This window comes from Pongo pygmaeus, chromosome 1 (assembly GCF_028885625.2).
Source record: "Pongo pygmaeus isolate AG05252 chromosome 1, NHGRI_mPonPyg2-v2.0_pri, whole genome shotgun sequence".
In the NCBI taxonomy this organism is placed as follows: Eukaryota; Metazoa; Chordata; class Mammalia; order Primates; family Hominidae; genus Pongo; species Pongo pygmaeus.
The window spans coordinates 160,433,893-160,446,562 of NC_072373.2; the positions used below are offsets into that span (position 1 = coordinate 160,433,893).

The 12,670-nt window shown below is 32.3% G+C and overlaps 1 protein-coding gene across 2 annotated transcripts in view; it reads right to left on the minus strand.

Annotated features, from left to right (window-relative positions):
• The window catches only part of LRRC7 (leucine rich repeat containing 7), a 572,997-nt gene that overhangs the window by 308,215 nt on the left and 252,112 nt on the right, over positions 1–12,670 (minus strand). For both annotated transcript variants that reach the window (XM_054482958.2, XM_054482976.2), the window contains exon 5: positions 8,771–8,849. In XM_054482958.2, coding sequence (XP_054338933.1) covers positions 8,771–8,849 — 79 coding nt within the window. The remainder of the gene's footprint in view (positions 1–8,770; positions 8,850–12,670) is intronic.

Here is a 12,670-nt window from a genome sequence, read left to right on the forward strand (position 1 = left end):
GTTTAACTATTATCTTTGATGTCTTGTAATTCAAAACAACTAGTTACATATGACTTTTCAAAAAGATGATCAATATGATACATGTAAAATTAGACAAATGTTAAAACCATTGATCTAATAATTTACCTTAACAGTGTCACTACTCAGTAAAAAACAGCTTTTAAAATACTAATTTTCTATTGGCAGGACAGATATTTTTCCTATATATCAAAACTATGCAGCTTCTCTCAGTCTACTATTCTCCATATGTATGTAATAAATGATATTGTACTACTTCTTTGATCAAAAATATACTTTTTTGCTTCTTCTTTGGTAATGCTTATGCCCTAGAAGAATCTGGCTTATTACATAGAACATTTTCTTTCAGAGTTTAAGAATTGACCACATTTTTTCAGATTCCAATGACAAAACTGGACCAGCAAAAATAGGTTATATGAAAAACCAGCATGCAAAGTAAGTCAGTTTTTATCAGCCTGGTTATAAAAAAAGATGTATTGACATTTTCTATTGAACTTTTCTTCTTAAAAATGTGGAGTTAAGAATATGATTACATAGTATGTCTTATTTAATGACATCTATGTTTTATTTCAACTCACTTCAACGTGAATTTATTGAATGGTTACTCTGCACTTAAATTCAAAATTAATGTCTCCTTTATTTTCCTCATAGGATTTTGTTCATAGATTTAGTTGAATGTTTATACAATAATACTTTGTATTAGTATTGGAAATGTTCTATTCCTGGGAAAAATTATAAATTATTTGGGGATAAGGAATTTTTAAAATCTCTTAAACTGTCCATTATTGTACTTTGAAAATAACATAGAATGAAAAATGGATTCAATGTTATTTGAAAAATCATATATATACAGTCAGTAAGCCTGCCAGAAAAGACATTCAAAGATATTCAAAGAATTTATAATTCAAACTAGGACATTTGTGAGACTTAAAAGGCGGCTATTAATAAATATGCCAAATCAAGAATAGTAAACGGAGATGATTTGGGCAAACAGAGACACTTGCTCACTCTACTTATAACTTTCATACCCATCCCATAGATGTACTGTAATTTACTAGTAATTTCTTCATTGTTGAGCATTAAAAGTGTTTTAAATTTTTGAGAATGTATCCTATAGCAACTAAAAATACTTTATCAGATATGGTGAAATACAGTGAAGGAAACTTAGGAATTTAAATACTGGCTTCATGCATTTCTCTCTATAAAAAGGTAATAATATTTATCTACATAATGAGGTTTCTGTAAAAATTAAAATGAAATAATGTATCTAAAAGTTTAAGACATAGGTTCTCAATAAATGTTAGTTCTTGCTTTTCCCATTGAGGAGTTATTTATCATTAATTTTTTGGTACATTTTGTAGCTTCTAATAGAGACAAGGGCCTGAATTGTCAATATAATCACTTCCAGAAAAATGTATGAGGAACTGTGAGGAAGAAAATATTCCATAGCAAGCTGGATACACTTGATGAAGATGACAATCATAAGTTGCCTTTACTTTCCTGCAAAGTATTCAATGAAATCCAATATTTGACATTAAGTAAGGAACTCTCAATAATGAAATGATTTTACTATCCTAAAATAACTTGGTGGCTTTTCACATGTGACTGATTTATTTAAAAATTCAAGGAATATATATGTTTTACAAATTAGCAAATAATTCATTCTGCTAAGTAAATACTTTCCTTTTATTAATTGCTTAAATTAAAAGTGGTATGTACAAATACACAGTTACATAGAACAAATGAGATATGGTGTTTGATAGATCAGTAGGGTTACTCTAGTTAACATTAATTAATTTTACATTTCAAAATAGCCAGAAGAGAATTAGAATGTTCCTAGTGAAAAGAAAAGATAAATATTTAAAGTGATGGATATCCCAATTATCCTGATTTGATTATATGAATGTATCAAATTATCACATGTGCCCACCCAAAATGTACATCTATATATATCAGTTAAAAAACTACAACAAAGATAGAATAACAATAGACCCAGACACTCATATAGTTTAGCAGTTGAGCACATGTATTGATATCAGAAGACCTTTCTTATAATCACAGGTCTTCAAATTATTTTCATGTGACCTTTGCAATTACTTAAATTTGCAATAGTTGATTTCTTTATTTGTAAAATGATAATACTAATATCTGCTGCTTAGATTTGCTCCAATGATTGAATGACTACCTATCCCATAGTAAGAAGAATCAGCAAATCAAAGAAATTTTAATACTTTTATTTAGTACGAATTTTATTTTGATGTTTCAATAAACATTAAATAGAATACTATTTTAAATACTTTCATAATTGCTAACTTTTACTATTGGAATAGGCAAATTAAGATTAGTTTCAGTCACCCTTATTTCAACATTTTTTTCTTTTCTAATTGCATTTACTCTAGAAGTTTAATGAAAACATATTACAAGCATCTGACCTCTAATAGAACAGTTAAACCATATAAAATTCTAAGTTTTATATGTTGTGAATAAGAACACAATGTAGAAGTTTCTACTCTAGCTGGAAAGGCATTTTACATCAAAACATCTTCATTTATGCAGCTTAAAATTATAAAATGAACATCATAGTGTTAGAGAACATTTGGAAAATAAAGATAAAAGTGTAACTCATAATTTTACCTCCTTAGAGCAACCATGATTATCATTTCATTTATTTCTTTCTAATCTAGTAATTGTTTTAACAACACTGCAAACTTGTATCATTATTTCTCCCTTTAATGTATAATTGTCTTTTAATTTTGCTGTATAAATCGAGTGAATACATAATTTATAATTCAAACTAGGACATTTGTGAGAGTTAAAAGGTGGCTATTAATAAATATGCCAAATCAAGAATAGTAAACGGAGATGATCTGGGCAAACAGAGACACTTGGTCACTCTGTTTATAACTTTCATATCCACCCCATAGATGTACTGTAATTTACTAGTAATTTCTTCATTGTTGAGCATTAAGAATGTTTTAAATTTTTGAGAATGTATCCTATAGCAACTAAAAATACTTTATCAGATATGGTGAAATACAGTGAAAGAAACTTAGGAATTTAAATACTGGCTTCATGCGTTTCTCTCTATAAAAAGGTAATAATATTTATCTACATAATGAGGTTTCTGTAAAAATTAAAATGAAATAATGTATCTAAAAGTTTAAGACATAGGTTCTCAATAAATGTTAGCTCTTGATTTTCCCATTGAGGAGTTATTTTCAATTTTTATTGTAATAATTTTCACCAATAACTTGGTTAAGGCCTCTAGCTTATAGTATAAAGTTCACATGTAAAAGTAAAACTAAAATGGTAACACTGAAAACTATAACTTTCATATTAAAGCACTTACATTACTTAATACTTTATGGATTTCTTAGAAAATAACAGAAAAGCAATACAAAAAAGTCAATGAAACAAAAATCTGGGGTTTTTTTTGTAAAGATCAACAAAATTGATAAATCTCTAGTCAGATTGATTAAGCAAAAAAAGAAAGAAGACACAAATTCCCAATACCAGATATGAAAGAGAGGGCATCACTAGAGAAACTACAGATATTAAAGGACCAATAGATAAAGAAATTCTATGAAGAACAATATGCCAATATTTGAAAACATATGAAATGTACAAATTTCTGAAAAACACAACTACCAAAGGTAACTCAAGAAGAAATAGGTAGTTTGAATAGTCCAATTGTTATTAAGGAAATTAAATCTGTAATTTAAAACTTTTTCATAATGAAATCTCCAGGCTTACATGGTTGCACTTCCGTATTCTACCAATATTAAAAATAAACACCAATTCTAGCTAGACTGTTATATAAAATAGAAAATAACATTTTCAACTCATTTTATGAAGTCAGTGTTACTCTGATAGCAAAACCAGACAAAGAAATTACAAGATAAGAAACTTCAGACTAATATGCTCCTTGAGTACAAATGGGAAAATCCCTCACAAATATTAGCAAATCAGAGCCATCAATATAGAAAAAAATAAGTAATACTTCCTAATCAGGTAGGCATGATCCCTGGAATGCAAAATTGGCTGATAATAAAAAATCAATCAGTGTGAGTCACCATAGGTTCAAACTAAAAAAGACAGACAATACGATCAGGTATTATAAAAAAACAACTTTGACAAAATTCAACATCCATTCATAATAAACTCAGCAAACCAAATATCAGACATGTGGAAGACACATTCTAAATGCCCTGCCGTCAGGCTCCTGATGTTCATGCCCTTGTATAATCTTCTTCTTTTGAGTGTTGGTAGGACTTGTGACTTGCTACTGATCAATAGAATGTGGCAAATATGACGGAATGTTGCTCCCACAACTAAATTACATTATATTACTCCATCAGGCTAAGAGACTCAAAACTGCCTTGGGAGAGAATTACATGGTAGGGACCGGCATACAGTCTCCAGGTCCCACGAGTTGTTTCCAGCTGACAGCCAGCAAAAAGTGCAGCCTGGTGAAACTCTGAAGCAGGGGACCCAGATAAGCCATGCCCAAATTCCTGACCCACAGACATTGAGAAATAAATAATATGTGTTGTTTTAAGCTGATACATTTGTGGCGATTTGTTTCAGAGCATTAGAAAATTAATAAAGATTTTTGATGCTTGGAATTGGGGTTCTGCTATAACTAATTTCTAAAAATGTGCAGTGGCTTTGAAAGCACTTAGTGGTCACAGACTGGAGAATGTTTAAAAAACATGATAAAGCATACATTTTCTTGAAAAGACTTTTAGAAGAAATATAAACTTTGATGGCCCTGCTAGTGGGGGCTCAAAAGGAAGTGAATGTCAGGTTACTGGAAATTTTCTCAATCTGATAAACAGCATATATTTAAAAAACAAGTAACAATCACACATAATGGTGAAACTCTAAATGCTTTGTCTCTAAGATTGGGAACAAGGCAATGATGCCTGCTTTCACCTCTGATGTTCAACATGTAAAGGAGGTCTTAGCCAAGATCAAAAGGTAAGAAAAACAAACAAATAAATGACACATAGATAAAAAATGATAAAATAAGACTGTCTTATTCACAGGTAACATGACATTGTACATAGAAAATTCCCCAAAAATCTACACATGCAATTTAATGGAATTAGTAAGTGAGTTTAGTAAGATTGCAGAAGATCAGATAAATATTAAAAATCAATTGTATTTGTACATGGTGGCAGTAAACAATTGGAATAATAAAAAATCATTCGCAATAGCACAAAAACAATAAAACACTTAGAATAAAATGAACAAAATTTGTATGCTGAAATCTATAAAACATTGATAAAATTTAAAATACCTAAATAAGTATGGAGCTAAACTATACTCAGGGATGAGGATATTCAATATTTTTGAGATGTTAAGTTCTACCCAAATTGATCTACAGATTTAATGCAATCTCTATCAAAATTCCAACAGGATTACATATTTTTGTATAAATTAGCAAGCTAATTATAAAATTTACATAGAATAGCAAAAAGCATACCAGCCCAAACGATTTTGATGAAGAACAAAGTTGAAGGACTTATATTTTCTGATTTCATGACTTACTATTATATAAAGCTACAGTAATTAATACAGTAGGGAATTGGTGTAAGGACAAACATATAGATTAACAAAAATAAAAAATCCAGAAATAAACTCAAATATATGTGATCAATTGTTCTACAACAAGGTATACAAAATCAACTTTAAATGGATCATAGACCTAACTGTAAAACCTAAACTATAAGAGTTTCAGAGGAAGGCACAGGGGAAAATCACTATGGCTATAAATTTAGCAAAGATCTCCTAGATAAGAAAGGACAGCAGAAACCATAAAAAATTATTAAATAGAAATTCATCAAATTTAAAACCTTCTCTTTGAAAGGTACTACTTAGAAAATAAAGAGATCAGCCATAGAATAAGAGCAAATCTTCACTTCCAAATATCTTCTAAAGGTCCAGAATATATACATAATTCTTATAATTCAATAATAAAAGGGCAAGCAAATAAAAATGAACAAAAAATTTGAATCTTTACCAAAGAAGCAATACAGATTATAAATAAATACATGGAAAGGTGCTAATTAGACACTAGAAATATAAATTAAAGCCATAATGAAAGATCATTTCTACTACACTGGCTAAAATGGAAAAAAATAAAAAACTGATAGAACCAAATTCTGGCAAAGATGAGGAACAACTGAACTCCGAACACCTGAACTAGTGTTACGCACAATTGAATAGCTTTGGGAAAGTGGTTTGGAAGTTTCTTATCAGGTTAAACATACACATACCATACTACTCAGAAAACTACTCCTAGGGGTTCACTCAACAGAAATGAAAATATATGCTCACACAAACACTTGTGCATAGTTTGTACCAGCTTTATTCATAATAGCCAAAAACTGGAAACAACCCAAATGCCTATCAACTGAAATATAGATACACAAATAATGTTATATTCATACAATGGAATACTACCCGGCAATAAAGGGGAATGAAATACTGATTATTGAAAAATTACAAATAAATTTCAAAATCATTATGTTAAGTAAAAGAAGTCAGACACAAAAGTAGGATATCATTTATTTGTCATTTTGAAAAAGACAAAGCAATGGGGATAGTAATCGTCAGTGGATGACTGGGCTAAGAGAATTCTTTGAGATGATGCAATAGTCTATATCTTGACTATGGAGATGGTCACATGACTGTATACATTTGTTAAAATTCATTGAACCATACACCTAAATAGAATTAATCTTATTTTTTTGAGACAGGGTCTCACTCTGTTGCCCAGGATGGAGTGCAGGGGCATGATCATGGTTCACTGCAGCATTGTCCTCCCAGGCTAAAGTGATTCTCCCACCTTAGTCTCTCAAGTAGCTAGGACTACAGGCATACATCACCACACCAGGCCAATTTTTTGCATACTTTATAGAGATAGGGTTTCACCATGTTGCCAGGGCCAATCTTAAACTCATGCAATCCTCCTGCCTTGGCCTCCCAAAGTGTTGGGATCACAGGTGTGAGCAACCACGCCTGGCCAGAGTAAATTTTATTGTATAGAAATAACATATTTAAAAACCTGACTTTAAAATTTGATAAAACAGTTTATATTGACTTTTCATAATTTTTATGAATTTCAAAACCATTTAATGTTTATAGTGTTATGCATTTTTGCTGAAATAGGTCATATTTATTCATCTTTAAAAAAGTTAAACATATGAAGGGAATTAGACATATCCAATAAAACCATAGACTTGAAATTTCTCAAAGATGTAATTTCTAATCTGGCTTCCACTCCCAAAGACCTACCACGATTCCTAAATAAGATGAGCTACTAAAAAGCAATTTGTCATCAGCACTGGATTGTTTTGACTCAAGTCAAGGACATGACTGTAGTCCTGGTGGGAGAAATTAGTAACATCTATTTCATTGAGATGTTGAAAAATTGCATTTTGGTCTAAGAGTTTTGGGAAAAGCTTTTTAGAGTTTTGTTTTCTCTTTTTTTTCCCTCCCTATTTACTTTTCAGGAAGAAAAACTGTAATTTTTAAACACATATTGTTGCTTGATCTTTTACATTTCCTACAAAAGGCCTCAGATTATTTCACAAACCATTCAGTATAAAGATCTCCATCTAAACTTCGATCTCATTCTTTTACATTCTATTATACTCCTCACCTTGTCTAGAGTCTTTCCCATCATCCATAGAGAACCATTTTCACTACTCTCTCTCCTCAACTCTACTGGTATAAAATTTCCCATCAACTTCCCTTTGACAAATTTATTTATGTCTTCTTCTAAAAACACTCCATCCATTAAATGTCTTTCCAATGGGCTTCCGTTTCCCCCAGCCTCCTACACTTCATCAGACAAAAGATCGAGGAATTTTTCTCAAATCCTACTGTCAGCTTTGTGTAATTAAAATGCCAGTCTTACTCTGAAGCTCATTTTTTGCAGCCCAATACAACTGACTTGTTTCAACCTCTTCTAAATATTACAACTGTCAGGAGCCTCTCTAGATTTTATTTCTACTTCCATTATTAAGTGACTTTAACATTCAGGTTCATGACTCCTCCAATCAATTTATTTTATTGCTTCCTGACCTACTTGATTCCACAGACTTCCGTCACTACCCCATATGCTCAATTTACCAACATGGTCACTTGCCAGGTATCATTTTTCTATGGCATTTCTTAATGAACAGATCTTGTACTACAAATACCCATTTTCTGATCACAGCATCTCTATCATCCATGTCTTCCATTCTCCTATTCTCCTAGGGTTATCTCTTTGCTCTTGCTGCAATCTCTGGTATACAAGTACTTTCTATTTCTGGTCATACTTAATTTCCTTGAACTACATGATAGGTTATTTTTATGCACTTGTCAATACCTTAAACTCTTGCAGTATCTTGAACTTCTGGCAGTCCTTGATGCTAGTTTTCCACCATGACCATAACTAATAACTGTTTTATTAGTTTCAACTCTTATCTATGGAATGTTACCTGAGAGCTGTGGAAAATGGTGACAAAGTTTGTTTCAAAGTAATACCATCTTTTGCCAATTGGGTCTTCCTTGCTACTCAGCAATGTTTTTAATCATCTTTTGTCAAACTATTCTTATTAATTTTTCCCATCATTCTATCAAATGCTATGTCAATGCTACATTTAAATTTAAATTATGATGTGCATTTCCTCTATTTAGGTATATTATTATACAATGGAAATATAAATACAAATAAAATTTAATCACTCATACTTACTTAGAAATGGGATTGACACTGGCTTCAATAATTGTTAAACACTTACAGCACTTTATGTTTTCTGGAAATTCTTGTACACCTAAAATGTGAAAAAAACAAAGTACATGAAAATGTTTCAACAAATATTCTTTAAACTATAGTTCTAATATTTAGATAATTATTAAAACTATGAGTCAGTATATGGTGTAAACACCATTTAGGATAAGCATTTAAGTAGAAATAAAAACTTAATAACATATCAATATTATTAATCATATATACATAATTTTTAATAAAGGTTGAACGTTAAATAATATTTTATAACAAAAGTTTAAAATTGGATGTAAAATTGAGGACAATTGTGTATTTGGCCTAAGATAAATCTTTGATCTTTGGTAACCTAAAGAAATAAAAATAGCTTAAGTTATTAAGTTACAGTGCCACTACTGAGAGAAGGGAGAACAAGTAGATGTAAAGAAAACAGAAGATAAAACTTTTACTTCCAATAATCATTTTATAAGGTTAGGAAGGTTGAACTTATACATGTGAAAAATACTTAAGAATACACCCCAAACTGATAGATATTCCCAAACTAATATGGGGCTCTGCTAAATTTTATACAATTCTTTTTTGTTGGCTGTACAGAGTGTAGCTCTACATCTGCCTGAAAGTGTGAAGAGACAAGCAGCTTTCCTTGGGTCCTCCCTGGAGTCTCTGAGGTAGCCAGCCTGGCTGATTGACCTTGGAGAATTGCTCATCTGCTGTCACAGCTGTGCTACTGGCTATGTGACAGAAAAACACAGATTTTTCTATGAAACTGAAAATGCAAAAGCTGCAAACCTAATCCATAAATGTGAGGGTCAGAGGAATAAAAGATGTGGAGGACATTTCAATCAATTGACAGAAATGGATCAACGTAGTAGGCCCTGCAAAAGTTAGAAGGGAAGAAGCTATATGAAGCTGTTATTATACAATATGCCTGCAGTACCACTTTCTTTCAATTTTTGAAACTACTATCAAGGATGCAAAAATTTTCAAAAAGAACTGGCCTTTCCCAGTACTTCATATCTGACAGAAGGATAAGGAACACTTTGTGGCAGGATATAATTGAACTTTTTGATGATGGATACTCAAGAAACAAAATATTCCACCTTTTTAGATTCCATTCAACTAGACTACCATGTCCACAGGACTTCAAAGCCCTTGAAGCAGCAGGGTAGTCAAATCCAGGACAGGTCACTTATCCACTGCCAAATAGGAGTACAAAGGGGTACAAAGGGGTACAAAGGGGGGTTTGCGATATTTCTCACACCATTTCTCTCCATTTAAAATTTCACCAGAAATCATGCGGTCCTAAAATTATTACTGAACTATTCTGACTTCTAAATAAGAGCCTCCAAAAGTTTGGGAGCTCCATTATGTATGAATTTAATGAAAAAGCCTGTTTCTCTTGTTTTTGGAAGGCCATAACACCTAGAACTTCTTCCATTAAATAGTCACTAAAAAAATGGCAGCCAGGTCAATAATCTAAGTTGTGAATTATTCTTAACATTTTCCCATAAAATTCTTTAAATATCTTCAACGGACAGGAGTATAAATTTCTCTTTTTCTCTGTTTAGCTTTTTCTGTTCACTCTCCAATCTGGGCTCATTGCATGCTGTTATGCATGATGCCTTATTACCACAGGTCCCTGCCTTAAAATGGTATATCCTTGAATTACGTGTAAACCAGGACATGGAAGCAGAAGTAAATTAAAATATGATTTTAAGAAAAAGATGACGTCTCTTTATCTTCTACTGAAAATGGAATTGCCTACTGTGGTGAAAATGGTGCTATATTATTTGTTTAAAAATTTGTATTATATTGTTTGCAGTTTAAATTTAAAATAATTCAGAGCACAGTCTGTTGGCTTAAGATGGAATCCTAGCTATATACCTTCTGGCTGGTAGCCCTAGGCAAGTCTTTTAAACTCCCAATGCCTTAGTTTCCTACTCTGAAAAATAGTGATTATATGAAGGGTTTTATCATAGAGTTGTAGTGAGGATTAAAAGAGATTATACAGAAAAGCAATTGGCACAAAGTGCTGTAATAATGTTATTTATAATTATTAGAAATAAAAAAGAATCAGAGGATGTAAGTCAAAAAAAGAACCAAAAACATATCAAAATTATCTGGCTTCAGGTATAAACCTATAAAATTTATCTACCTTAGAGAACACAGGAAAAAGAATAAGTGTGCTGAAAGAATATTATATAATATATATACTGTGAATATATACATTATTAATGTGTGTGTACACACATACACACACTTTTTTTTTCACACACACACTTTTAAAGCTGCTGTTCTTTGAAGACTCAAAAGTGCCAGACATTGTGCCAAGGTTACAGATGTAAAAAATGGGATGAAAAAGACTTCATGACATTTTTCTTAAATTGATGTTCTAACTCAGAAGAATGATTGAAAGAAAAACTATAGAAGAATCAAAGATAAATGTGAAGAAGTCTTCTAGAAAATGTGGTAATATTAGGCAAAAAGACAGTAAAGATGAATTTATAATAGTTGAGACATTTTAGTATCTGAGTAATAGAAGTTCTAAGAAGAGTAAACTGAGAACACAAAAGATGGAAAATACTAAAGGAACAATTCAAGAATATTTCAGTAATTTCAAACAATGAATAAGATTATTTCAGATTAGAAAAGCTCACTCATTCAAGGAGTATCGAGGATTAAGAGGGGAGAGAAAAATCAGGTTTCACACAAAGGATCAAGATCTAGATGACATTTGACTTCTCAAAAATATTTGGAATGAGAAAATTATACAGAAATATATCCAACTTCTGAAGGAAAATGATTTTCAACTAAAATCCTACACACCACCAAACTAATATTCCCAAACTATGAAAATGAGTGTGGAATAAAGATATTTTCAGAGTGACATAAGCAAGATGGCAGAATAGGAGTTTTCTAACATGTCACAGTTTACTGATTTTGGCAATCACCTGCAGATGAGAGTATTTTTGTGGGAGTTTGGGAGTCCAGCGGAGAAATTCCAGCATATCATTGGAGCAAAGCTTATGAGAGTAGACTCATTGAAGATAATAAGGAGAATAGTTTCGTTTTCCCCATTTCACCCCATGCTCAAGGTAGCACAGCTCAATGCCAGGAGAAACTCCTTCAACTCACAATTGTCCCCACAGGGGAAAGTAAAAATTAGTGAGTGAGGCTTGCCCAACTGTGTGGGACATTGTCCTAGAGGCCTACCTCTTTCTTGCCCCACTTAGAATACTGAGGGCATCAACAAGGCTGAGTGGCTGGGAAAGGCTAGGAGCTGGGAGGAGAGGTAGGGACTGTCAGCAACCAAGGTTCAAAACTAAACAAAGAGCTGTATATTCTACTATTCTCCAACTGAAAGTTTGCCTATGACCTGTTCGGTATGCCTCACCTGTGGACCACCGTAACTGATCCATAGGTCCTCCCAACACATTGTGTTTTTCAGCCTCCCCTCTATAACTGTAGCTAACTCCTTTCATGTGCCTGACAGATAGTGTGAGCACTTGCAGCTGTCTGGCCAGCATACACAGCCAGCCACCTTGACTTTGTGGGATTGGGAGAAGGAACACAAACTTAAGCATTTCAGAGCATTGCCTAAAAAAACAAGTAAGAGACTCCCAGCACACAGCCTGGCTTTGTGGGACTGAGAAAGGGCAAACAATCTTAAGAAATTCTGCCCAAGAGGAAACAAAATAAATGGAGCAGGCACATCCATAACAAAAGTCTGAGAGAGACTCAGAATCCGTCATCTGGCTGACTGGTGAAGGTGTTTCTCTCCTGAAGCAAGTCTGTAAAGACTGAAGGAGGTGACAGCTTCTTCAAATGCAAAGACAACAATACAAGACTTCCAGGAATACAAACAAAACA